Genomic DNA, 26,235 nt, shown 5'->3' with positions numbered 1-26,235 from the left:
GAGGAGACCAAACTGGACTTCCTTCTGAGTGGCTGCAGGCGCTTCCTTCATGCACAGAATACTTTAGTGATACTCATGGCCCTTTTTCCTTAGCTGGGATCTCAGGCACTCTAGCACTTCTGCCACACAGCCTGTAATGGAAAACAATCAAAAGCTAGGTATCATATGATGTATTTATTTCTGCAGTTGTTACTAAAGTAGGAATTGAGGCTTTGAGGGATAACAGACACTAAGCTACGTTTTGCCTCTAAAATGTGTAAAAGCTCAAGTCAACGCAGAAAATCAGCCAGGTTATCAGTGGGTTTCTTTCTGACTGACGTAGCTTGTGAACTGCTTGCCTGTCTGATCTGGTAGCAGTGAAGCTTGAATATCTTCCATTTCTATATATTTTTTAGTCAACATTATGAAGACTCCAAGCAGATCTGTATCTTTATCAGTCTTGTTTGTTTGTGTAAAGGTATTGGTGCTCAGGAAACTATAAATCATCAAACTGTTTGCAGTCAAGTCAGAATTTTTAAAAGTCAACAAAGAGTTGACATACATTAGAAAATTAAGAAGAATGATCTGCCTTGGGGAGGGATGTTTTTACTCAAAATAAACCTTCACAATGAGTGTATGTGAGTTCATAGTGTATTTCAAACATTCTTGCACTTGAAATATTTTCAGAGCACTCAAATTAAAATGGCAGAGAACAATAGTATTATATGCTTGCATGTAAGTTTGACTTTGTTCCATGCTTGTCATAATAGAGAACAGCAAATATAATACTCACTTACCCTCCATAATTCAACCATGTATTTATTTGCTTTGGATTTTTGTAAGTAATGTGTCAGACTACTTTCAGGCCCTAGAGAAAATCTGTGTTACAGAGAATGCTAATTCTGACCTGAAAAAAACCTCTGGAGCATGACCTTGCCAAACAGAGATGGAGCCCCCTAATTGAGCATAATTTTTCAGTTTGTTTTTTTTTTCCCTGTTTTTCTTTTCACAGATGAAAATTTCCTAGTTAGAAGGTTACTGTCTTAAGACTTTATATTTCCTTTTTTAATTTTATTTTATCACATTTTACTCCAATTTTTTAGCATTTTCCCTTGATATATAGACCACCCAGTAGTTTTAAGACAGCTGTCAAAAAAATATGCAGCAAGGGGATTGTGCTCAGTTTTGCAGGATGTAGCTGTGCAGAAGGTTAAGCAGAGAACCTAGATATGGCAGACCCATGTCTTGCTGCTAACACCACCTTAGGCAAAGCTCAATTGGCTTCATTTTTACAAGTCTGACCTCTAAATGTAAATTAATTCTCTTCTACCTATGGTGAAATGATTTGTAAAGGAATGTTTTATGTGAGCTGAGTAGGAAAAATTACAGCCCTTTTCTATTTGAGTTAGACTGTCTGGCACTTTCATGAATTCTGGAAACACTCATTCTCGGCCTTTTAGCAATGATCAGCTTTATCTGAACTCTTGTACTCTCTCTGTCAGACACTGATTGAAGAAGTCCATTCCCTTGCTAGTTTGCCTTCATAAGCAAAACATGGAAAAGATCCTTTTCCCTGAATAAAGGATGGGATTGTTTAGGACTGTTGTAGGTGATTCACCATTTGATATCTGCTATCTGTAAGAAATCTGCTGCTTAAAACCAAGCTCAGGGATGTCATACACAACTGTCCAATCTGTTCATTCAGCAGTCATTTGTAAAAAGCATCTCTGTATCAGCACATTTGAAAATGTTATTTGATTAAAATTTATGGTCAGGAAATTTGAGGTCTTGACAGGACTTTGAATCTTGTAATTGTTCTCCAGTTGACCCCCTATCTGATGAAATTTTGCTATGTGTTCACATTTACTCTCAAGGCCTGTTTACTTCAGATAGGCCTTGCGTTCCTCCCAGAGGACATAATTCTTTATCTTGTTAAGGACTGGGTAATTATGAGACCTGTACATTCCCAGTAGGAAAAAGAAGTGTCAACCAACTGATCTTCATCAGCTGCTGCAGTGGTGGGTCTCAAATGCTACTTGATTCGTTTCTAGATCTGATGAGAAAAACTCTGGGAAGGGTGGCTGTCTCTCTCCTGCAATGAAAGGTCTGGAGACAATAATAAAAGACCATCCTGTCCCTTAGGAAGAATAGAAATATTATACAGCAATAAAAGAAATCTGTCTCTAATCAGTTCTAGCTGGGGTGTCAAGATGTTGCTCTAAGTGTTAGCACAGGCTTATCTATTGTGAAGGGAAAATGAACTATGTTGTAGTGGGATTTTAGGCTGAATGAGAATCTAACCCTTAGCATGGCCCTTGCTCCAAAGCAAGCCTTACATGTTTGTTTTTGTTTGCCTAAGTCACTGCACAACCAGGATGTGGGAGGAAAAGTTGTTTGCTTTCATATCAAAGAAAGTTTATTCATGAAAGATGCAAGTAAAATGCACCACTGCTTAAGGCCTCCAGATGGTGAGAACACCGGTGTTTGGAAACCTGCAGCTTTTGCCTCAGATATTTTAGGAAAGTTTATGTGTCGTGTAAAGAATTACTCTGTACTGAAATGAATGCCTGTAGACTTCTTTCTTTCAAGAGCCTCCCTTGCTACACAGTATGCCTCACTATCTACTACTAACCTGTTTCAGTTTTGGTTTTTCGGTTGTTTGATTTTTAAAAAGTTTAAACAAACGAACGAACAACCCCAAAACAAAACCGGACCCAAACACACACAACAGAAAACCCAAACAGTGGGGCTCTTAAGTTTAAAATTGGTTAGAATTGCTTCTCAAGGGAAAGTTTGTGCCCAGCACTCTGTCATACTCTGACTTAAATATCACTGTAATAGCTTCATGCCAGTCTGGAGTCATTCTTCTCTCTCTCTCTGGAGCAGGGCTGATTTCCTGGTCAGCCAGTTCAGTTTACTAAACCAGCAGCTAACCAACTGTGTCCCCCATTCTCCTCCCAATTGCTTTTACATTACTAAGAGAAAACATCTCACTACAGGGGTATGCAAGGGGTAGTAGCAGTACAAGCATTTAGGGAGGGGACACGGGAATAATTGGACAAGTAATTGGGAGGAAGCTGTAGCAGCCCAGTTCTACCTGGCTTAGGTTCCTGTATAAATGAGTAAGAGTTAAACCCCTCTTTTCACAGGACTCTCCACGTAGCTTCTATATTTTTTCTCTCACCAGATCTTTACATCTTTATACATGTTCTCTCACCTTTCACGCCAGTTGTAGTACTTACAGATGATGTTTCTTTCATCCCATCAATTTGGGAGAAATGATATTTTCAATTGTTTCTTTCTCGAAAATATTTTTGGCCACATGAAACGAAGCATCTGCATGTGTGAAGAGTTGACGAGAACTGGCATGGGAACTGTTTGCGTCGATGGGACTGACGTGTTATTCATAGGTGCATCGCCTGAAAGGGGTTAAGTTTTTCCTCTCTCTGGTGCTATCTTTGATGTCTGATTTTATCTAAATGAAGCTTCTTTTTTTTGCTCTTGTGTATTCATGTTGCATTTGGCACCATCATACACAGTCTGTCTATAAAACACCAATGTACCAGATTTAGCCAAGTTACTAATATTCAGGTATTTGTTATTCTTATGAATATTGTAAAATGTAAGTGAGCCGAGTGCCTGCTTCACAGCCTTCCTAGTATATAAGTGACTTCAGGCATATTGTGTATCTACACAAATGTATCTGAACATGTTTCAGTATTTGCTGGTATGTTTTGCTGGCTAAATCAGTGGTGTTGGAATTTGTCAGGCTCCTTTTGTGTCCCTCCCACAGCATTTTCCCAGAGCCTGAGAAGCGTCTTCTAAAGAAGAATATTTACACAAAGTCATTGGTCACCAAGCACGTGAAGTTTTGATTTTGAGTGACTAGAGAACAACCAGCAGCAGTGCTTTTTATGCTCTTGGAAGCGTTAACACTTCAGTTTGTTTATGGCAGTAGTAAGCATGAGGATGAGCACACAGGATATTTTTATATCTACAGCGAATGGTTCAAAGCTGAAGTGCTGTCTGTCTGCCATTTGCAACAAGCAGCCGGTGTGGAAGGACTCCATGTAGGAAGTGGGGTAGTTGCTGTACATGATAGAGAATTCTGTTCCAGGAGTACTCCTGTTTTGATTAATTCTACACCCTTTGCCAGACCTTGTCTGTAGGTCTTTTTCTCTTCTGAGTTTTCAAGAGGGCAGCAAAGAAGCCTATGGCTTAGAGAAACAGAGAGTTGCAGTTCACATACTATGTGTCTGAAATATCTGTTTCATTCCTGCCTGAAATTCCCAGTTTCCCTGGTTATCAAGCTGAACTTTCAGTGTTAATTTTAACATTTAGAGGAAGCAGTTGTTCAAAATGTAAACTCTTAAATGCAGTAGATGGTATGGCTACATGATTTCTGGCCTTTAGGGTCCAGGGCATAAGGTCCATAACACAGGGGTGCATGATGTTAAAACTGAATGTCTCCCTTAAAAGATATGAGAAAATGTTTCTGGAATGCTCTCTCTTTCAGCTTGGGCCTGTTGAAGGTCCAAAATGTTCACACGGAATTCTATAGTAACTGAAAGTGTGTTTTGTCTTGAATTTGTTTTTTACCATGCTTCCACTGGAAAACAGCTGTGTATATCATATTCATATTAGTAGAACCCACAGGGAAGCAGGATGTCTGCCAGTATTGTGCCTATATCTTGAGACTCAATGGTGTTGGCACAGTATGCATCAGGAGGATATAAACTTACCTGTTTTCAGAAGCTTTTCCTTCATTTTTGCTTCCCAGCAAAATTAAGCCTGCGGCATGTGCAGCAAATTAAGACTGCTTCTGTGAATCTTGAGGTGCCAGGGATGTGTCAAACATGAACCTTCAGCTGTAAAAAGGCTTGAATTCAGTATAACTTCTTTGGTTTGTTCTGTAATTGTATCTTTGGTAATTCATGCTTTTGAATGCATCCTGCCATGGTGTGCTTGATAACCTCTGCAATTTCCTGCTGTTCAAACAAACAGGTGCTTGAGGTGAAAAGCAACACCAAAAGTTGAAAAAATACAAATATCCAGCAGCTTTGATTTCTCCAGGTTATATTCACAAACACTAAGGTTTGGTGTTTGTTCTTTTTTTTTTCCCCTTTACATAGAAGAAAGATGAGCTCTGGAAAGGACGTTGCAGAAGCACAACTTGATATAGTTTAATTTAGGAACAAAATCTCCTTTTAGAATAACTAAACCCTGTCCCCTGAAATGGGGAAATCGAGACTGAGTAGAATGACTAGAGCAAAGTCAATCATTGTGAATATTTTCATCATTAATGCCTAAGCCAGGGTATTCTCTGGAGATATGTTTCATCACTAGGGACATTGGTTTAGAAGTTGTGTGGAACTAGATGCACATAAATCCATGGGTTAATGAGCCTATGTAGCATCAGAATTGTTTAGGTTGGAAAAAGCCTTCAAGATCATGAAGTCCAACCATAAACCTAACACTGACAAGTCCACCACTAAACCAGTCCCCAAGTGCCATATCTGCATATCTTTTAAATACCTCCAGGGATGGTGACTTCACCACTTTCCTGGGCAGTGTGTGCCAGTGCTTGACAACCATGAAGAAATGTTTTCTAATATCCAATCTAAATGTTTCCTAACATACAATGCTCCCCTGGTGCAACTTGAGACCATTTCCTTTTGCCCTATCACTTGTTACGTGGGAGAAGAGATGAGCCCCCAACTCAATACAACCTCCTTTCAGGTAGCTGTAGAGAGTGAGAAGGTCCCCTTTGAGCCTTCTCTTCTCCAGACTAAACAACCCCACTTCCTTCAGCCACTCCCCTTAAGAATTATGCTCCAAACCCTTCATCACTGTCATCCTTCCTTGGAGCCGCTCAAGTACCTCAATGTCTTTCACGTAGTGAAGGACCCAAAACTGAACACAGTATTTGAGGTATGTCATAAAAGTATGACTACAAAAACTTTCTGATTTCTCTTTTCACTTTCAGAGCTATTATCTTCTTGGGAGGCAGTGGAGGGATGCCAAAAGATCTAAGGACAGGGAGGGGAGAACTTGCTGGTACTTGATTTGTGAATGAAAGAAAAAGGAGGTCTTACTAAAAGAAAAGTGACATGTAAATCCTCTCTTCCAGTTTTCACCTGGCAGCCATGAAAGGGCATGCGGAGTGCCTCAGGGTCATGGTGACACATGGTGCAGATGTGACAGCCCAAGATGGTGCAGGTATGCCTCTGTGAACCTACACACGTGGTATAATACACTCAATTTGCCTGTGTAGTTCTTGATATGCGACTACAAACTTGATAGCACTACTTTCCCCTACGTGACATGTCAGACAGCAGTTGTAACACTTGCAGGTTTAGGCATACTTGCTTTTCTGCATATAGAATTCAGATTTTAAAGCCCTTTAAAACTTTTGATCTAATACTATAAATGTCAGGATTTACAGCAGACCCCAGAAGTAAGACAGCTGATAGGCTATTATTGGGGTTTTAATTTTATTTATTTTTAAATAAATTCCTCCAACTTTTTTTGTTAATTTCATGTGAGGCTTGTTACAGTTTAAATCAAGATCTTCCATGTTGCTTTTATGTGCATCCAAGCTATTGACCCCATTAACTGTTACAGGAGTTGCAGTCAGACATTTCCTCAGGATTATGAAAAGAGCTGATACAGGCCAAAAGACAGCTGAGAGCTATTAAGTGTGCTGTTTCAGCCCACTAAAGTCCTGTGCCTTAATTGCTACTTCACTAAGAGAATGATGGGAGTTGTATTTGAAACTGGCACTCTTCTTAATAGATTTCAGTGGAATCTGTGCCCAGCATTTTCTCTGGCTAGCTGAGTCGCCTGAATGAGCTGTCAGCTGAATGAGCTGTCAGCATCCCATCTTTCCAGTAATGACCTGTAAATGTTGGGCTCACCAGTTCTGTCATACGTGGAAATTATTTGCCTCTATAAGGAAATACCAGTGATAGCGAAGAAGCATTCAGATTAAACATAATGATAAGAGAATATATGTGTGTGATACAGACTATTATTCAGAATTCATACTTCATCTTGCCTCAGGATTTGTTAGTTTTTTGGATAATAAGAGGTTGCCTGCTCTCACCTGAGAGTGTTGACCCAGTATTCATTAGGGAAAGCCTTGGCTGTAGTAATCGCATTATTTACAGTGGGATTCTGTTGTCACATGTGGCTCTGTCTGTATTGAGTACTAAATCTTGGCTTCTTCTTTCTTAGTTACACAGATAATTTATTCTTTTGCTGTCTTGGCCTCTTCAATTTTTCAGGTGCTCTGTAAGATGGGCCAGGAGGATAGACTGCAGTCTTTCATCACAAATCTATAGTCAGTAAATCACTGTTGCATAGCTAAACATGTACTCATGTGTGCTAAATACATTAACAGAAGAGGGAATTGAGATGCAAACCCAAGTAGGCCATGTTCTGAGCCTTCTACATGCACTTTATGGATGATACAAATTCATTGTAGTGTGGTTAATTTGCCTTGTTTTGCTGGGTTCCTTTTTCATTACCAAATGGAAGAAATCATGAAGACACTTGAGAGACATCTCACTACGAGGGAGGCTGAGTAATGTAAGAAAATGAGGTTTAAGAAGCACAATCTTAGATTTACCTCTGCCAAGGTATATCCTGACACAATGTTTGTGTTATTCTGTTACCTGCCTGAACAACAGTGTGTCATAAATGCATTCTGCTTGTAGCTTTTTATTTCTTTTTCCTCTATCCTTACTTTCATGTGTTGTGATAGGAACAAGACAGATAATTCAAAATTTTGCCTTTGTCATGGAATAGTTTATTCCTGTGCTTTGGCATGATTTAATGTTTAATTTGGTTTGCTTTTACTAATTTAGGACACAGTGCTTTACATCTTGCAGCGAAGAACAGCCACCCTGATTGCATTAAGAGGTTACTTCAGGTAAAATATATTATTCATTTTAACTTTTGAAGTTTTCCTTTTGTTATTCTCTAGATTGGCTCTACTAGATATTGGCACATTTCCTCCTAATAATCTGCATCACACCCTCACACTTTTGCCCTGCCTCCTTGCAATCAAGACCTGTTCTCAAGTTTAAAGACCTTTTAGGCACTGAGAATGGATAATGGAAAACAGTGTGGTATCTTCGCTGAATGTTCCACAAATACAGTGTTCCATGCGCAGCTGACCTGTCATAGAAGAGTTGGGTTTCAAGCAGGTTGCAACATTTAACTTCCTGTGTTTTGTCTGTGTGGCTGGATGGCTTTCAAGTGGATGGGTTAAGAGATATAGAGGAAAAGGATTTTTTTACTTCTAGGGGGATTGTGATATTGTTCCACTGGAATGCTTTCTGTCATTGACCACAGAAATGTCTGTTAACTTTGAAGTCAAAAGGAGAAGAAACAAAACTAATTTAGATGCGAAAATACAGAAATACTCAAATCCTCAGTGGAATGAGGCAAAGGACAATGAGGGGTTTAGAGAGGGAGCAGAAAGAATGGAGAAAGAAAATACAGAAATTAAGATGATGAGAAGACTCCTGTGGTATTGAGGCTGAAGATGACATGCGTTAGTAAGCAGGAAGAGACATTGTCCATCTTGGCTCCATTTCAGAAGGCCAGATGAGTTCTGATGCAGATGTGTTCAGAGGAATGGGACAGCTTTTGGGGAGTTTGGAGTTATTGGTAATACTGTGGCAAACCCACTTGAGAGCAGTGGTAAAGAAAGGGAATGGATCTTGTGTCCAAACCTCTAAATTGCTTTTCTCTGGTAACCCTGGGGCTCTCCAGTTGTCCTGTGACTCACCCCTGTCCATGTCTCTGACAATACTGTCCAGTTACACTGATTCACCTCCATACTCGTTGCAAGCTGTCCCCCCTGTTCTTCCACACCTGGGAAGGGTTATCAGTTCTTTTCCAACATAAACAATTCTATGATCATTAACCACTGAGGCTCCCTTATTCAGGATTTCGCTGTGAACACTAAGTACTTCTAACACAAACCCATTTACAGCATAAACAGTGACATCAAGCCGTCACTGATGGTATCGCATGCAGCAGCGTCAGCTTGGCAATTAAACGTGTTTAATACCAAATATCTGCTGGCTATTCACTTACTTACCACAGAGTGCTTTTGTTGATATTTTCCTGATTTTATTACAATTTGCAAATTTCTAAATATGTTTGTAGGTGCAAACCCATTGGTAATACTCTACAATAATTCATGCTCTTCAGATTACTTTGTTTCTCTGGACCAGCTTGTGATGATATAACTGTACCTGTGAGGAGTGCCTAATCTTGTCATGATGGAGGTGTATCAAAACAGGCTAAATAATTATTTTAGACAGGCAGAATCTTTACCTTTTTGTTACAGAATGTGGTAATCTATGTGAACCTGTTTTCCCAGAAAATCATAAAACTGTTAGAGGCAGTGCTACATTTCAAAGGCAAAAGATTAATGTTTGATTGAAAGCCCATTATATCAGGGTCATATCTTCTCATGTCCAAATAAGAGCAATGAATCCGGGTGTCGAAGATCCTAGAGCACAAGTCTGATGAGAAGTGACTGAATTGTTAAGTCTGGAGAAGAGAAGGCTCAGAGGTGACCTTACCACTTTCTACAGATACCTGAAAGGAGATTGTAGTGAGGTGGGGTCAGTCTATTCTCCAAGTTACAAGTGATAGGACAAGAGATAACAGCCTCAAGCTGCGCCGGGGAAGGCTTAGACTGGATATTAGGGAAAATTTCTTCACAGAGAGGGTGCTCAGGCATTGGGACAGGCTGCCCAGGGCAGTGGTGGAATCACCATCCCTGGAGGTATTTAAAATATGTGTGGATGTGGCATTTAGTGACATGGTTTAGTGGTGGACTTGGCATTGTTGGGTTAACAGTTGAACTCGATGATCTTCAAGGTCTTTTCAAACCTAAACTATTCTGCAATTCTCTGATTCTTTGATGTAAACTAAAACTGAAATCTTGTGTACCAAAACAAGTCTGAGTAAAGTTTTGAAATTAGACTTTTTAAAAAACTATTTATTTCTTTGAAGTCTAGATTGATCAGTAGTACCTGGTGGCTTGTAACACCACAAAATATAACTGGATTGTTGATGCTTTAGTTTTACAAATGCAAACAAAGCTTTATTGCCTTCAACAAAAATAATGCAAGACTAAATGTTTTCAGTGTAAGCTGGTACCAAAAAGGGAAAGACCAGATTGATAGAGAGGAAAGCTATACCTTTCTTCAGTATTCTTTTCTGGAGTAGCCAGTAAAACTTTTCTCAAGAAATGTTCTGCACTCTGTCCTTAGCATTGACATTTTTTAATTTCTTGGTGTTTCTCTAATTGCCTTTTTTTTTATTTCTCCTTATTGAACTGTTCAGAGTAAATGTCCAGCAGACAGCACTGACAATTCTGGAAAAACAGCTTTACATTATGCAGGTAACTTCTTTGTTGAAAGCCTGTATCGTTTATTTTGCCATGCTTCATATTCCTAGCTCTTCAGTTACCTAAATATAGTGACTCCATCTGACTGTTTACAAATTTCAAGGTTGTTGTTTTTTATAAACACTGCAAATACTGAATTTCAGGTAATTACAGTTAGCAAGCTTAATGTTCACACCCTCAAGTGCATAGCCACTGGAATGCTTAAAATTAGATTGATTTTTATTTCAGTTTTCAAAGGTTATATCTTCTCATGCTAATTTGGGCCATGATTATTGGTTGTATTTCTGCATACAACTTGCTGTTCATCTTTTCAGTCTTTTCTTCCTTTCATGCTTGTTGTCTTTATTCTTTTTAGCTTCATGTGGTTGTCTCCAGGCAGTTCAACTTCTGTGTGAACAGAAATGTCCAATTAACATCAAAGATCTGGTACGTACCTCCTCTTCCATTGTGTTCTTCAGATGCTTAAGAACTTTTAGCACCCTCCACTCCAGTCACTCTCAGATGCAGCAGTTCAGAGCAATACTATGCTTATATTTCTTCTTGGATTTCTCTTGTGGAGGAAGTTCCTTTTGCAGTTTGCCATAGCAGAGGTGGGGTGGTCTTCCCCATCCTTCTGGGATTCGGAGGGAAGAACGAGGGGGAGTGAGTGAGTGGCTGCATGGTTCTGAGTTACCGTCTGGGTTTAAACCATGACAGCCTCTAAAGATGTCTTCCAACTAAGTTATTCTGTGCATGAAATTAAGTACTCTGTCTTGTATGTAGTTAAAATTACCATTTTTGTTGTGACGCTACTTAAAGTTCCAAAATCATGTCACAGCATTAAGCAAACATCAGAAGGCATTTCTGCTCTACTCCTAACGCTTTGCATTCCCAGTGGTCAAGAAAAGAATTAAAGTAAACCCAGCTACATTTATGATACATCAGAAAAAGGTGCCAATAGCATCTTGTTTGTGTTGTACAGAAGTAAGCTCATGACTGACCTTGAAATCTCAGAGTTCTATTTGTAAGTGGATGGATTATTGTTCATAGTTTCTTTAAATGCTTTCCTAGGATGGGAACATACCTCTGCTGCTTGCAGTACAAAATGGTCATACAGAAGTCTGCAAACATCTTCTGGATCATGGAGCAGACATCAACACCAGGGATAAAAATGGAAGGTACAGCAGGTTCAAATGTTAATTCTTCCCCAAGGCTGACTGTCAAATGAAGCTTTCTTCTTAAATCCTTCCCAAAGTAATTGTTTAGTGAAAACATACATAGTGAAATATATGTACACCAAAATAGTGAAATATATATTCACCAAAATAGTGAAATAATGCCTTCTGTACTATAGAGCATATCCTGATTGTTGAGAAAGCTTACAGAATTCTGCCAAAAGGAAAAGGTGAAACTATGCAACTGTAAAACTAATGTGCCTGTAAGATATCCCTCAGGCTACCATAGCAGTAAATCCCATGTGTAAGTAATTCCTACAAGAATCTGATTCATAGCACTTACCCACACATCACTTTGTACATGTCCCAGTTTTAAATACTGCTCTCTTCTTGTCATGACTTAGTTCCTGCAACTTAAATCCTAAAACTGTTACTTGGCACAACATCTGTGGAGGGTTCTTTTTTCACAGTGATACTGCCACAGCAGTGAAAGAAACACACAGCAAAGCTATGTAGTGGAGATACTGTTGTCTTAGAAGGTGCTGTTTAGAGATTTCCTGCATGAATAGATTAGTGTGCATGTGTCAGAAAACATTTTAAATAGCAGCATCCTTGTAGTGAAAATGCTTTAGTTTTGATGATACTGATGAAGATTTTAAACTTATGGACTATTTTATAACTGTGAAGATAAAGCAGGATGCTGAGAAGACGTGGCACGTAGACCTGATAAAAATCTTGATTATTGTATGTGACACAATGCTCATACTGTTCTTCAGCAGCACCTGGGAGGATAAGACTGGGCCCTAACTTGTTTTTTATCAGTCCAAACTTTATTATTGTGCTGTTTGTTTTCAGTTGTCTAAAGAAAAGCCCTTTGTCATTGGTGCTTTGAACCTGAGGTGCTGCCCACTCTGGGACCTCTGCCTTCTCCTCACTGTCTTACTGTTTGATCAACAGACAGCATTAAGAGTTTCTAGTTTAACGAGATGAAGGTGTTTCTGTCGTAGGTAGGACAGACCTGTGTTTTTGTATTTTCTCTTTTAAGAAAGTACTGTGTGTGGAAGCAAGAAAACAATACGACATGAAATACACCATTTTACTTCTTACTTTCCTTCTGATAACGAGAGTGACTACTCTTGTATCTCATGTTCACAAAAATGGTTTTTACTGAAAAAGGGAGAAGCCTTATTGGGAAAGGAAGGGGATAATCTTTGAAAATGGCATCTCAGATTTCATACCTTGTGCAGACTAAGCAAGTTATTTTGGTAATCTAAAATCATCCCTGTGACTCTGGAAGTGTTAGCCAAGTTGCCAGTCAGCACTACATTTTAGCACAGTGCTGCAACAGCCGTTGCTTCTCCAGGGCTCACCCACTATGGGGGGAGTATGTTTAATTCATCAGTCAAATAATTGTCTTAATATCTAGTAAATATTACCACTGTAGTAACTTTTCAGCTTCATGTCTTCACTGTGGAATGTTTGTCAGTGAACTTGCCTATCCTATTAAGGCATGCTTTCATACTGAGAAGGGAGAGTTATGCCCAAGCAGAAAAGCAGTATTAGGTGCTTGAAAGGTGTGTCTTTCTGTGTGTGTGTAATTATTCTGTACATCTCTTGTAACCCCTTCAAGTAATTGAGATACAGTCTGTTAGTAAAACAGTCCTTCTGTATGCTACCCTTACTGTAGGATCCGGCACTGTCTAGCTATCCTGTGTTGGAGAGGGGATCTACTGGTGCTCTAATGGGCCTTTTTTTAAACCCTGATCAGATCAGGGTTTGAGGTTTGTTCTGCTTTTTGGTTGAAATCTGTTTGTTTGTTTTGTCTTAAAAGCAACATGTGAAGGACAGAAGCAATGTAATAAACGCTTTCATGTGCCGCCACTTGCAGAGCTGTAATTGGAGTGTGTCAGTGAGATTTGATAGTCTGACTTTATCCTGCAGCCATTTCTATGTACGAGTCTCCTCTTAGCCTCAGGAACCCATTTTTAGACATGTTCGGAGACCTGTGCAAAGCATGCCAGGTCTTTGTAGAAGGTCCTGCGGAGGAGTGTGGGGAAGAGGAGGGACAGGTAGGCCAGTGTTTGTAAAGAGAAACCACAGTTACATATATGTGTCAATACACTTCGGTAAAATCTCGGGCCTTATTGCACAATAACTGTCACCCTTCTTTTCCTGAAAAAACAATGAGCTGCTGCTTAAAGAGTACACTCTTGACACTTAACTCTGTGTTTCTGTTTTGTCTGTTTTATCCAGAACTGCTTTAATGATGGCTTGTGAAGCTGGTAGCCTTAACATGGTGGAAGCCTTGCTTAAGAAAGGTGCAGATGTCAGTTTAGTAGATGTCTTTGGACACAATGCGCTGCATTACTCCAAGCTGTCCGACAATACAGGGATACAGAATCTCTTGTCATCAAAGTTATCTCAGGATGTGGGTATGTAAGAGATGTAGACCTGCAGTTTGTCACTTCTTGAACTGTCTGCATATGTGTTCACCAATGCAAAAAATTATTTCATAAGGTAGCTTGAAAAGTTTCAAAAACCATCTTCAGAGATGATCTGAGGCTTCCCAAAACAGGAAAATGTGATTTTTGCCATAGATTGTAATATTTAGCATGGGATAAAACACTAAGCAGGGCAGAAAAGGTGTTATGGAGGAAGAAAAGGTAAGCTGATGTAGCAGCATTATGAAGTCTTGCGTACAATTTGGAATAGATCCTTTCTTATTCCTACACCTGGGTTGGGGCAATCCCAGACACAGCTCCAGGCTGGGCAGAGAAGAGATTCAGAGCAGCCCTGCAAAGAAGGACTTGGGGGTGTTGGTCCATGACAAAATGAACATGAGCCAGCAGTGTGCGCTTGCAGCCCAGAAAGCCAACTGTATCCTGGGCTGCATCAAAAGGAGTGTGACCAGCAGGTCAAAGGAGGTGATCCTGCCCCTTTATTCTGCCCTCGTGAGACCTCACTTGGAGTACTGTGTACAGTTCTGGTGTCCTCAACATAAAAAGGACATGGAACTGTGGGAACAAGTCCAGAGGAGGCCACGAGAATGATCAGGGGACTGGAGCACCTCCCATATGAAGATTGGCTGAGAAATTTGGGGCTGTTCAGCCTGGAGAAGAGAAGGCTGCATGGAGACCTCATAGCAGCCTTCCAGTATCTGAAAGGGGCCTATAGGGATGCTGAGGAGGGACACTTCATTAGGGACTGTAGTGATAGGACAAGGGGTAATGGGTTAAAACTTAAACAGAGGACGTTTAGATTGGATATAAGGAGGAAATTCTTTACTGCAAGGCTGGTGAGGCACTGGAATGGGTTGCCCAAGGAGGTTGTGAATGTTCCATCCCTGGCAGTGTTCAAGTGCAGGTTGGACGAGGCCTTGGGTGATATGGTTTAGTGTGAGGTGTCCCTGCCCATGGCAGGGGGGTTGGAACTTGATGATCTTAAGGTCATTTCCAGCCCTAACCATTCTATGATTCTGTGTGAAAGAGTAACACAGAGCTCCTCAGCTGAGGGGTTGGAGAAGGAATTAATGCAAACAGAGGGTTTTATAGTCAAATTGATGGATCTCTGAAGTAGAAAGCTAATGTTCAAGGATGGTGCAAGACTATAGCAGCATAAGAATTGTCACAATCCTTCAAATTTTATCTCAACATGAAACCCCAAAAAACAGTAGAGAAACTACATGGTTCAAATGGAATTTGGAAATTAGAAGTGTATTTCTCAGATTTCAGACACACGATTTCAAAACCAAACAAAGTATTTATGGTGTTCAAAGTAGAGCTGAGAGATGGGTTAGCAAATGACAAGTAACTTTTTCTTCAAAGCTGTTCTTAATGCCACTTCTTTTCTGCTTCACAGATACAAAGTCACCAACGAGATCAAAACAGGTATTTGTCCTCTTGGTTTTAGAAATACAAAATATTGCCTTGTAATTTAAGAAAAAACAGTAATTGACTAGAAGTAGTCAGTTACTAGTAGTTAGTGTTTCTAGTAGTAAGTGTAAGTAGTAGGTCACTGTGAGGTGTGCTGCCATTGACGGCTCTGTAATATGGAAGATTTTTGTTGCTTGTTTAATGTTTCAGAAACATCACTTTTAGATTTAGCTTTTCTCTGTAACAGCAGCCAGCACGCTCAGTGAGACAAGGAAAGAAGGGCACTGTGTATGTGCATATCCATAACAGCAACATATACCACTTTTCTCGTGTGTAATGTAGGAGTTTAGCTTTTGGGCTCCCAATCTGTTTAAACTGTAAAGAAGATGATCTAGAAAAGTTTCCTGTTTCTGAAACATGCAATTGAAGGGTTATCCCTGGTTACGTCTTACTGGAGGACCATACCTGTGAGAATTCTAGAAGATTTAGACAAATTCATTTCTTTAATTTTCTATTTAGTGTTGTATCTTGGAGTGCAAGTAGACCTGCTGGTGGCTGGGAAGTGGATAAAGGTGCATTGCATTGGTTCATTCTTTCTCTGAGTGGAGACATGGGTTTTTCAGGGAGCTCAGGCAGAAGCTGGTGGAGAGGAAAGATGGTAGCTGTTAAGAATTGCATGTCTGGACTATGTATGAATGGAAGTCTTTAAGATCACTAGTGCTAAGCCTATTGCCAGCTGCTGCTTTTTCACTAAATCTTGTTTGTTTTCACTGAAGCATGGATTACAAGGGCGCAGGTTCTTATTGTCAGGCATGTTTAATATCTTTGTGTTAGTAGATGTGGTCTTTACATAGAAAAAATATATGAGGCACTGCATGAGCTGCAAGAGTTGATATTAATGTGGGATTTTTTTTACTTTTTATTTTACAAACAAAACAACTTGCTGGGACTTTACTAACAAAACTAACAAACCTACCTTTTCTGGCTGGTGAAACTTTCAGCATGATCAAGGCTCTAAATTAAGTTCAGAAAGAAGTGGAACTCCAAAAAAACGCAAAGCCCCACCTCCTCCTATCAGTCCTATTCAGGTAAAGATAAGACCAATTTTGAGATGCTTTTAAGGGATGAAAAGGGTTTGAACATGGTGTGAATGATGTGGGCTAGATTTGCTCTGTCACTGTTATTTTATGTGTTTGTCTTGACAAGTGTTCTTTTCCTGAAATTAGGATGACGCCATGAAAATACATGACATATGTGACAACATGTGACACATGGCACATGTTGGTTAGGTTAACTAAGTAAAATTGTTTGAAATGCAGCATGGTCTAAGATACAACTGTACAAATTTTACTGTACAATTGTTTCCTCCATCTAAAGTATAAAACATACATAAAATATATAGTAGAAAAAATGCAGTTTAGTAGTTAGGTTTAATATACCTGTATAGCAGCTACACTGCATATGTAATACTGACTGAGGAAAGCACTGAAAAATTTGAGCTGCTTTTTGAAACTGACTTAGTGCAGGAAAAAGTACTCTTTAATATGGGTGTATGTATGGGCACGCTACAGAGGTAGTTACATGTACATGTATGTATACATATTTATTTATATAAAATATTTTGCAGCTTAGTGATTTGTCTTCTCCACACTCATCAACATCAACTCCCATGACTGGAAAAGGGCAGGCTTTCTTTGCTGATCAAGTGTGCAAGGTATCGGTTTTCTTTTCTTATGAAGATTAGAGAAAGAAAGTATAGTATTTTAATAATTCATTTTGCTTAATGACCTATTTTGCTGTACAGTCTCCTGTGAATTAATTAGCTGAGTTTTAGGAACAAAAAGGAGTCCAAAATTACTTCAATGTCATTTATAAAGCAAGTGAGGATTACTTTAATGTTTACTGAATAAGTTAGGAATATGCTTATGAAAACAAGTATTAATGCTGTGAGAGCTCATTAGGTAGTATCAGTGACGTGCATGGCATTGTGCACTGCAAAAAGTAGAGACCCTTTCACAAAAAGATATTAGGGAAGTGGCTGGTTGTGTTCTGTCTAATCTTGACCTTACGGTAATGAAATGTTTGTTTTCTTTTAATACATGGCAATATACTGCTATTATTTATCACAGGGGCTGCATCTTTCCAAACTATCTATGAGATAGTTGCCCATATTTCATTAATATTTAATGAGAATTGGGGAATGGAACTTGAATGGCTTTAGCAGATCTTGAAATATTGGCCACCTGCTACAATTAAATAAGATCCCAGAAGTAAGAGAAATCCACTTTGGCAGTCTTTATCCATCAAGAACTTCACTGTTTATACTTCTCTTTGGTAAACTGTACAACTTTACATCTGCTTTTTGTGAAAGCATTTTGTTTTGGTGTCTCAACAGGAAGAATTCAGCTCCTTGGGTCGAGATAATAAAGACAGACTGAGTGACAGCACAACAGGTATACAATAACACTTCATAATTATTTTCCTATTTGGTGAGGTGGTTTAGATGGTGTGAAATGTTGCAATCTGATCAGAATTCCCCTGTGCCCTTCCACTTAGAAGCAGAAACACAAGAAGTACTTGGAGTAATGTTTTGTAATTTCACTGCCAGCTGCCCACCAAAACCTCCTGCTGCTTTTGTGTGATCTAAACACATTTTTGGGGAGAGTTTCTAGGAACAGTTTGCTTGCTCAGTTTGCTACACTCAGTCATCATGGGAACACACTGTTCAATTTGAAAGGTTAGAATAACTGGCTGGTATTCCAGCTTTTTTAAAGTTCTTTAATCTTTCGGTTTTATTCTCCAAAGGTGCTGATAGTTTGCTGGATGTGAGTTCTGAAGCTGACCAGCAAGATCTACTTCTGTTGATGCAAGCAAAAATTGCTTCTTTGACATTGCACAATAAGGAGCTGCAGGACAAATTACAGGTGGCTTATTTTTGTGCTGTTCTAGTGCTCTCTTTAATCTGCTAGCAGAACAAAGAGCTGCTTACCATTTTTAAAGAGATGTACTGTGAAGATAATTTAACGAGCTTGTTGATGGTAAGATCATGGAAACGCTCTGCCCCGAGGGATTAAGTCAGTGTTTTGATCATCTCACTTTTCCCATAAATTGCTGAATAACTTTGTTTATTATGATAACCACATTCTAAAAGATGTTGTTAACAGTTGTGTTAGCAGAGTTTTAATTTGCATAGCTTTGATTATTAGCTTATGGAGATCAGCCCAGACTTTCAGAGGAGCTTGGCACTTGCTGCCTTCCCTTGCTGTAGATGACTAAATGGGAGCAGCTGGGCTTTGAATTTTTCTAAAACTTTCTTCCATGGTGCTTTAATTGTCTGTCTCTGGAGGATGTGGCAACATTTCCTTGCTTACTCTGTTCTAAAAAATGTAATCGTGTACTTGCTTTCAGTGTGCCATTGTTTGGGTTTATTTTTTACATAGGAAAGAACACCTAAAGAAGTGGATTCAACTGTAGAATCTTACCATCCAGCCCAAACAGAGTTTGAACAAACAGCAGTTAGACAAAATGAGTTCTCAGTTCAGGAGCTCAAGTCTTCATTAAGTGCCACCCAAACTCAAGAAAAGTTGACAAGTCCCAGTGAGGTAAAAACTAAGTACCTCCAGGAAGACTTAAAGGATGTGCAGAGGAAATTAGAAAACTCTGAAGACAAAAGAAAGCAGATTGAAGCTCAGGTCTCACCTAGAGTCTCAGAAACAGATCATTTAAATAGCACAAACGTTTCAGAAAATGGTTCTGATCTTAACCTGAAGTTCCAAGGTACTCAAAACAGGTATGAGGAAGCTGTGAAAGAGGGTTTGAATGTACAAAGGCAAATGAAGCTGGGTCTTGTTTCCTTTGAAAGTGAAGAAACCAGTTCTGATATGAGTAGGTTAAAGGTTACATGTGAAGAAGTTGAAATGCTTAAGCAAGAATTGAAGAGAGCGTTGGAGGAAGGTGAAAGACAAAAAGAGAAAGTGAGAGAGCTACAGAAAAAGTTTGAAGAAAGAGAGCAGAATGTGGGAAACAAATTATCTGTGGAAGAGTGTGAGGAAATGAAGATGTCTTATTGTTCAGTTATTGATAACATTAATCAGGAGAAAGCATTGTTGATTGAGAGGTACAAAGAAGGGCAAGAAGAAATTAAAAGGCTACAGGACAAGCTGAAAAATCAGACACAGTTGGAATCCAGTGCTGAAGCTGGAGAAATGAAGGATGTGATGCACAGAATGATAGATGAGCTCAATAGACAACTTAGTGAATTATCTCAGTTGTACAAAGAAGCCCAAATAGAGCTTGAAGGCTATAGGAAGAGAAAAACTCCAGATGATATAGCTTTGGACTACATTCCTAGAGAAGAACATGAGAAACTGATGCAAGTAACAAGTTCTCTGAAATACAAAGCAGAGAGTGAATTGTCAGAAATGAAATCCCAGTACACAAAAGCATTAGATGAAGCAGAAGAACTAAAGCAACTGTTAGATGCTCAGAAACAAAACTCTTTGCCCATTACTGAACACCAGCAGGTGATGAATGCACTTGGAAACACTCTGAAGGAAATGGAGGAAGAAATAAATGAGCTCAAAGGGCTGCTTACCAACAAGGAAAGTGAAGTAAGAAACTTACAGAAGGAATTACTGGAAGAAAAGGCTGCAATTAATGAAGCGATGGTACCCAAGGCTACGTATGAAAAGCTGCAGTCGTCACTAGAGCGTGAAGTTAATGTTTTGTCATCCAAATTGAAGGATATAATCCATGAGAAGGAAAAAGTGTACTTAGATGCCATGCAACTGAGAAATGAAGTTTCTCACCTGAAAGAAGAGAAAGAAGGTATGCATACTCTGCTTGAAGCAAAAGATCGGGAGGTGGCTGATCTACAGCAAAGGTACCATCAAGCTCAAGAAGATATTCTTCAAATGAAAAGGTGTTCTGAAAGCTCATCAAAACTAGAAGAGGATAAAGATAAAAAGGTTAGTGATTCCCTGCACTGCGAGTAGTCACTTGAGTTCAGACTTCAAAACTTGTTGCATGGTGCATGGGTGACCTAATAGACAATTCTCTGTCAAAAGTCATAGAGTGGAGTAACTTTTGAGTGCATTTGCTATCTAAAAATTCAGATGTCAAAGTCAAAGACGTTTTCAACATGTTTGACTCTACAGTCGGCTTCTCTCCCCTGTGGAGATATGAATGGTCTTTCAGTTTATATATTTGAAGTTCTGCTTAGGTTGGGTTCACACTATTCAGGCAGCTGAAGTCAAAGAAGTGGGATTTACAGCAGGAAGAGATTCCAAAGGAGACAAGAAAACAAAAGATCGGAAAGGAACAAAATTTACTATTTTCATTCCACTAAGTCATCTCAACCCTAGCATTACTTCACTGTTTTTCTTCTGCAGTTACAGTATCTCTTACTACAAATTTCTTTATAAAAAGCTATGTATTTTGCTAGCTGTGAATAGCTGGTTTATTTTTGGTAGATTTCTGTCTTATGTTCAGCAGCAGTATTTGTAAATGTGGTAAATGCAGTCCATGTCTGTAAATATTCCTGGCTTCCAGAGCAAGAAATGCATATTTATAGAATCCCAGAATGGTTTGTGTTAGAAAGGACCTTAAGATCATCTAGTTCCAACCTCCCTGCCATCAGCAGGGATGCCTTGCACTAAATCATGTCACCCAAGCTCTGTCCAACCTCACCTTGAAACCTGCCAGCAGTGGAGCATTTACCACTTCCTTGGGCAACCAGTTCCAATGCCTCACCAACCTTACAGTAAAGAACTTCCTCCTTATATCTAACCTGAACTTCCTGGTTCAAGTTTAAACCTGTTACCCCTTGACCTATCACGACAGTCCCTAGTTAAGAGTCTCTCTCCAGCACCCTTGTAGGCCCCCTTCAGATACTGGAAGGCTGCTATGAAGTCTCCACGCAGCCTTCTCTTCCTCAGGCTGAACAGCCCCAACTTTCTTAGCTAGGAGCTGGGTTAGAGAAGCACTGTAACCTTTTGCTTACATGATATCTCTGTCCATTAAGTTTTCTTACATCCTGGTTTTCCCCACATCTTAAATGTGAATCACGATGAGACCCACAAGAATATACAGTATGCCTTGCAGCTTGTCATGAAGAGCTATTTTTTGTTTCCCTAGATCAATGAAATGTCCAAGGAAATTAGCAAATTGAAAGAAGCATTGAACAGCCTTTCTCAGCTTTCCTACTCAACCAGTACCCCCAAAAGACAGAGCCAGCAGCTGGAGGCATTGCAACAACAAGTGAAGCAGTTGCAGAACCAACTGGCGGTAAGTGTAATAGTTCTGTAAGCCCACCGTTATTCCCAGTTCTCTGAAGATACATGTGCCATTCTTCACTCTGCCTCATTTAAAATGAGAGTACAAGGAAAGGGATTTTCATCCAGAAATACTGTAATTCCTCTGTTTGTCTGATACATTTAAGAATCTGCAAATCACAAATTACTCTTCAGATATAGTCTAATCTGAAGATTTTTTCCCCAATACACCCTCTCAGATCAATAGTGAGGCCAAGTTTGTGTACTTGTAGTGGAATGTAGTGATCAGACCTGCTGCTGGAACCCTGATCTGTGAAAAATAGGGCAGATGTGCAGTAGATCTGTGCATTTTCTCAAAAACTTTTATCAGCTGAAATCTTTGGGTGTTTAAAACAAGTTTGACTTTCTGGAAGAAAGTAGTCACTGTAGGCATGAAGCTTCGAATCAAGCAAATTCATCTTCTTATAGGGAAGCACAGTTTAGTATCTGAAATTATGAACTGCTTAAATATTTGTCTTTAACTGTATTTGGTTTTGCATCAAAGGTCCAGTCCTCTAAGCTGGGTTGTGTCGTAATTGCTATTGAGAGCAAAACAAAAGCTTGAGAGAGCTTGCCTCTCCCAGGGAGCACTGAAGTTCACTGCTGAAGGTGAAAAGAAGGTAGTACTCACCAGAGGCCTCTGTCAAGATCTCTGAAGTGACTCTGAAAGGAGAATTCCCAGCCTGACATGCTACATTGCTCACCTGGTGTCAGCTTTCCTACCTTCCCCAGCAGACAGAAGGAAAAGCCAATATGCATATGGGCCAGAAAAATTCCCTTGCAGTGAGGAGGCATAAGTAGGCAGACAGTTAAGTAGTGCACTTTGTCAGTGTAAAGGCCTACACTCTTTCTTATCCCAGTCCACCAGGTCCAAAAGAACCCTTTATCTACCACTGCTTAAGGACCAGCAAAGTAGTATAAGATGCAAAGATACACAACATATCAGGAAAGTGGTCAGGATTTAACACAAGACAGAAGCATTCTTTCCTTCCTGTAGGCTAGCTTTCCTAGCAGTTTCACATTGATTTGAAAAGATGGCTTCTGGGATCTCTGGTCATGGAAAATAAGATGGGTGATCCTTGTTTGATTGTAGAGTAATTAACTGAGGATTTCTTGGGTTAAGGCCTCTGTAAGCGCTTCCTCTTCCCTGGGAAGCCATTAGCTGACAGATGGGTCATTAACTGCAGGAAAGAGCTTAGTTGCAGTTGGAGATTGATTTGTCAGAATTTTGTTGGTTCTCCTCAATTCTGGTTGCTGATAAACTCAGGAATATGTGCTCCTTCCACATGTTTGCAGCTCACTGCTTCTTAACAACTAATGACATCTCACCCGCTTTCCTACTGGGATGGGTAAAATTACAGTGTTTCTGTGGGCCACACTGTGACGCATATTGTGTTTTGGATGGCTAGTGGTACAGTACTTCTGAGCTGCTTTTCCGTGCATGCATAAGACTGTGGTTTGTAGTGCCCCAGAGATGTCTAAATTTAATTGGGAAGTTCTGAATTCAACGGTTGTGAATGCTCTGTGACTTCCTGCTATTTTATAGGAAACAAAGAAACAACATCAGGAAATCGTCTCAGTTTACAGGATGCATCTTCTCTATGCTGTGCAGGTATGGATGCATATTGTCAGTTACACAGTGTTGGTATTTTAATGAAAGATGTTTCTTCTGCAGATCTAGTAAAAGCCTTGCATGTTTTAGTAAAGACATCCTACCTAAAAGGTGTGGCTGAGCACAAATTTAACACTGATTCCTTTTGGGAAATTGATCTAATTAATTTACAGACCTCAAAAATAGTTTATAAATCTTCTTAATGAATAGAGAGATACTTGAATTCTTTTCTTCTTTTTCCCCGTGTCTAGGGTCAAATGGATGAAGATGTCCAGAAAGTGCTGAAACAAATTTTGTCAATGTGTAAAAGCCAATCACAGAAAAAGTAAACAAAAAAACCCCTAGGAAAACTCCCATTGTTTATTAATCCTGTTATGGGTGTTTATCTAGATTTGCCTTAACATTAAGATTTTAAATTGGCAATTTGCTGCTTTTGTGTTATTGTGCTGTTTCTGAGGGGGATTTTTTGTCTGTGTCTACCACTTCCCATGTGTGTTCATGTGTGCAGTAACTAAGCACATGCCTGCTTTTCACATCCAAAATACAAGTATGTGCTTCAGACTTTTTACTTGGACCACTCTATGTCATGTTTACCCTTAAAGTACTTTCTAGCTTCCTCCAATAGAGGAAGGTTAATCTCGAGGAAAGCACTCGTGTTGCCTGAGTAAAGGTGAAATTCTCTATAAGGTCTTCTGTACTGTTTATAAGCTGCATCTTGTTATTGGGGATTAACTTGGTTGTTTGATGTTGTAGCACACGGATTCCTGACTTTTTGCCATATGCAGTCTTTGGCAGACCAGAAGTGAGGTATTTATGCTACGACAGAACATCAAACAGCTATACTTCTTAGTGTAATATTATTTAAGATTAACACAACGTAAGGTAGGTGTCCCAACCCATGCAATGCACTAAGTGCACAGAAATTAATCCATGCTTCATAGTTTCCTTGAACTGCCCGGTAGTGGAGTGAAACTATTTCAAAAAGGAAAAATCATTAGTTTAAGGAAGTTCTGTACAAAAGCAGTGCAGAAACGCCTGTATAAACAGCCCTTTATGATAGGTTTAGCTATCTATGCAAGTGTTGGCCATGAAGCTCAGGAACAAAACCAGAACATACACTTTAGACAAGGGATTCTAATGAATACAGGATGTTTACAGTGAATGTCAATGCCTCATACTTCCTAACCTCACTTTTGTAAAGACCTTCTCTTCAGTATATTTTTATTGGCTCTATAATGTTTGTTTGTTTTTTTTGTAACTAAACCATTTTTTCTACATAATGTTTGCATTAAGCTTATTAACAAATATTTTTAGGTAATCGTGTTGTAGAGTTTCTTCTTATATCCCCAAGTATTCACTAATACTGAAGCATAGTGGGGTGTTTTCAGTTCGTAAAAGATCTGTATGGAATAATAGACCTGTCTGTCAGTGTGGTCCAGAGCAGTGAAGCGTCAAATGCAGTTCAGCCTCCTGTTTGAAAAGATGTAGAAATGATAGGTATAGAACAGCAAAAGGTGTCAAAAATTTCTGCATGTTGTTTCTAGAGGCCAGGGGCACCAGTAAAGCCTTTGTCAGCACTTTTGAATTTCATGACGAATAAAAATGCCTGATGTGGTATAACACGAAACCATGGAAAAGTGTTCCTAAGCACACACTGCACTTGAGGGTACAACCATTCTAACTCGCTTACGGCTTCAGTATGGTATTTTTATTATTCCTCTTAGTGGATGTGTCTCTAATAGAGAAATATTCCAGAGCTGTGTAATCAGTGGAGTTTATATAGAGTTGTAATATGACAAAGAGTCAGCAGTGCCTCAGGCTGGCTGTACTCATAGTGCACTTATACCAGATAATTCCTAACCCTGGCAAAACTAAAAGCAAAAATTAAAATCACACCTTTGCATTAGTTAGACCTTGGTGTTACTTTCCTTGGGTGGTTTAACTCATGCCTGCTAATTTTTAACAGTATTTTGTAGTTAGATGGTTTTGAAAATGCTCCAAAGAAATGTGAAAAGAATTTTGCTGCAGCACTTCAAAATGAACAACAAGATTTCACGCATGCTAATGCTGCAAAATATAAAACTTGATGAACCATTTTGTAGGTTGGCTGATGGATTTAGTCTTCTACTTTGTTTTTGGTTTGTATATTTATTACACTTATCTTTGTGGAATATTGAAAATTATATACTATAGCATAGCAAGTTTCTTTATATGTAATTTGCAAGAAGTTTCCTTATGCAGCAAATAAACTATTTCCATTTTTTTCATCTTCTTTTCGTGTGTTCATTTACTTTCTGTAGTGAGGAAAATCTCGCTACACTGTTACAGCAGAAATATGTTCTGTATCTCATGTTTAGGTAACTGTCGGATGAAACATGGTTTTCTCCCTGAAACTGCAACTCAATTAATGACTTCCTTTTTCTGTCCTTAGAATAGAATCCACTTCAAACCCTGTGCAACCAGTTTTGCACATTCTGCCTGATTGGTAAGTGCAGAACCATTTCTCGTGTGGACATCCTGCTAGAAGTAACACAGGTTTTCCATTCACCACTGGCTGCATTCCAGCTAAGTTTAAAGCTACCTTAGAGCAGTAGCACGAACTGGTGCTGTCTTTCAAAGCTACCTTTCTCTATCAGCACTTCACACAGAACTACAGTGAAAGTATGTATATGTATAATGCACATGGATAAATGGATAAGTTTACTTCTCTTTAAACTTAACAGTAGTTACACAGTCAGCCCTGTTGCCTTTTGTCATCTCTCCCGAGTTATAGTTAAGAAACTGTTTTTTCAGTAACTTTTTTGCTAATAATATCATCCTGTCTGAAAGGCAGAACACACAAATAGCAGGAGCTGCACCTTGCTCCGTTACA

At 39.2% G+C, this 26,235-nt stretch overlaps 1 protein-coding gene across 1 annotated transcript in view; it reads left to right on the top strand.

Annotated features, from left to right (window-relative positions):
* The window catches only part of RAI14 (retinoic acid induced 14), an 87,712-nt gene extending 62,456 nt beyond the window's left edge, over positions 1-25,256 (top strand). The window contains exons 4-18 of the mRNA XM_061348026.1: positions 6,110-6,198; positions 7,848-7,912; positions 10,351-10,408; positions 10,770-10,840; positions 11,465-11,571; positions 13,822-14,000; positions 15,427-15,455; positions 16,442-16,528; positions 17,068-17,154; positions 17,836-17,893; positions 18,246-18,364; positions 18,881-20,407; positions 21,576-21,725; positions 23,298-23,363; positions 23,615-25,256. Of these exons, the coding sequence (XP_061204010.1) occupies positions 6,110-6,198; positions 7,848-7,912; positions 10,351-10,408; positions 10,770-10,840; positions 11,465-11,571; positions 13,822-14,000; positions 15,427-15,455; positions 16,442-16,528; positions 17,068-17,154; positions 17,836-17,893; positions 18,246-18,364; positions 18,881-20,407; positions 21,576-21,725; positions 23,298-23,363; positions 23,615-23,692 (2,770 nt within the window). The 3' untranslated portion in view covers positions 23,693-25,256. The remainder of the gene's footprint in view (positions 1-6,109; positions 6,199-7,847; positions 7,913-10,350; positions 10,409-10,769; positions 10,841-11,464; positions 11,572-13,821; positions 14,001-15,426; positions 15,456-16,441; positions 16,529-17,067; positions 17,155-17,835; positions 17,894-18,245; positions 18,365-18,880; positions 20,408-21,575; positions 21,726-23,297; positions 23,364-23,614) is intronic.
* The last annotated feature ends 979 nt before the right edge of the window (positions 25,257-26,235 follow it).

The sequence above is a fragment of the Neopsephotus bourkii genome, unplaced genomic scaffold (genome assembly GCF_033783945.1).
Source record: "Neopsephotus bourkii isolate Nb327-2 ecotype Australia unplaced genomic scaffold, CSIRO-AGI_Nbou_v1 NB_334, whole genome shotgun sequence".
Taxonomy (NCBI): Eukaryota; Metazoa; Chordata; class Aves; order Psittaciformes; family Psittacidae; genus Neopsephotus; species Neopsephotus bourkii.
Note: the sequence above shows the minus strand (reverse complement) of the source record. Positions and strands in the feature narration are given on the sequence as shown.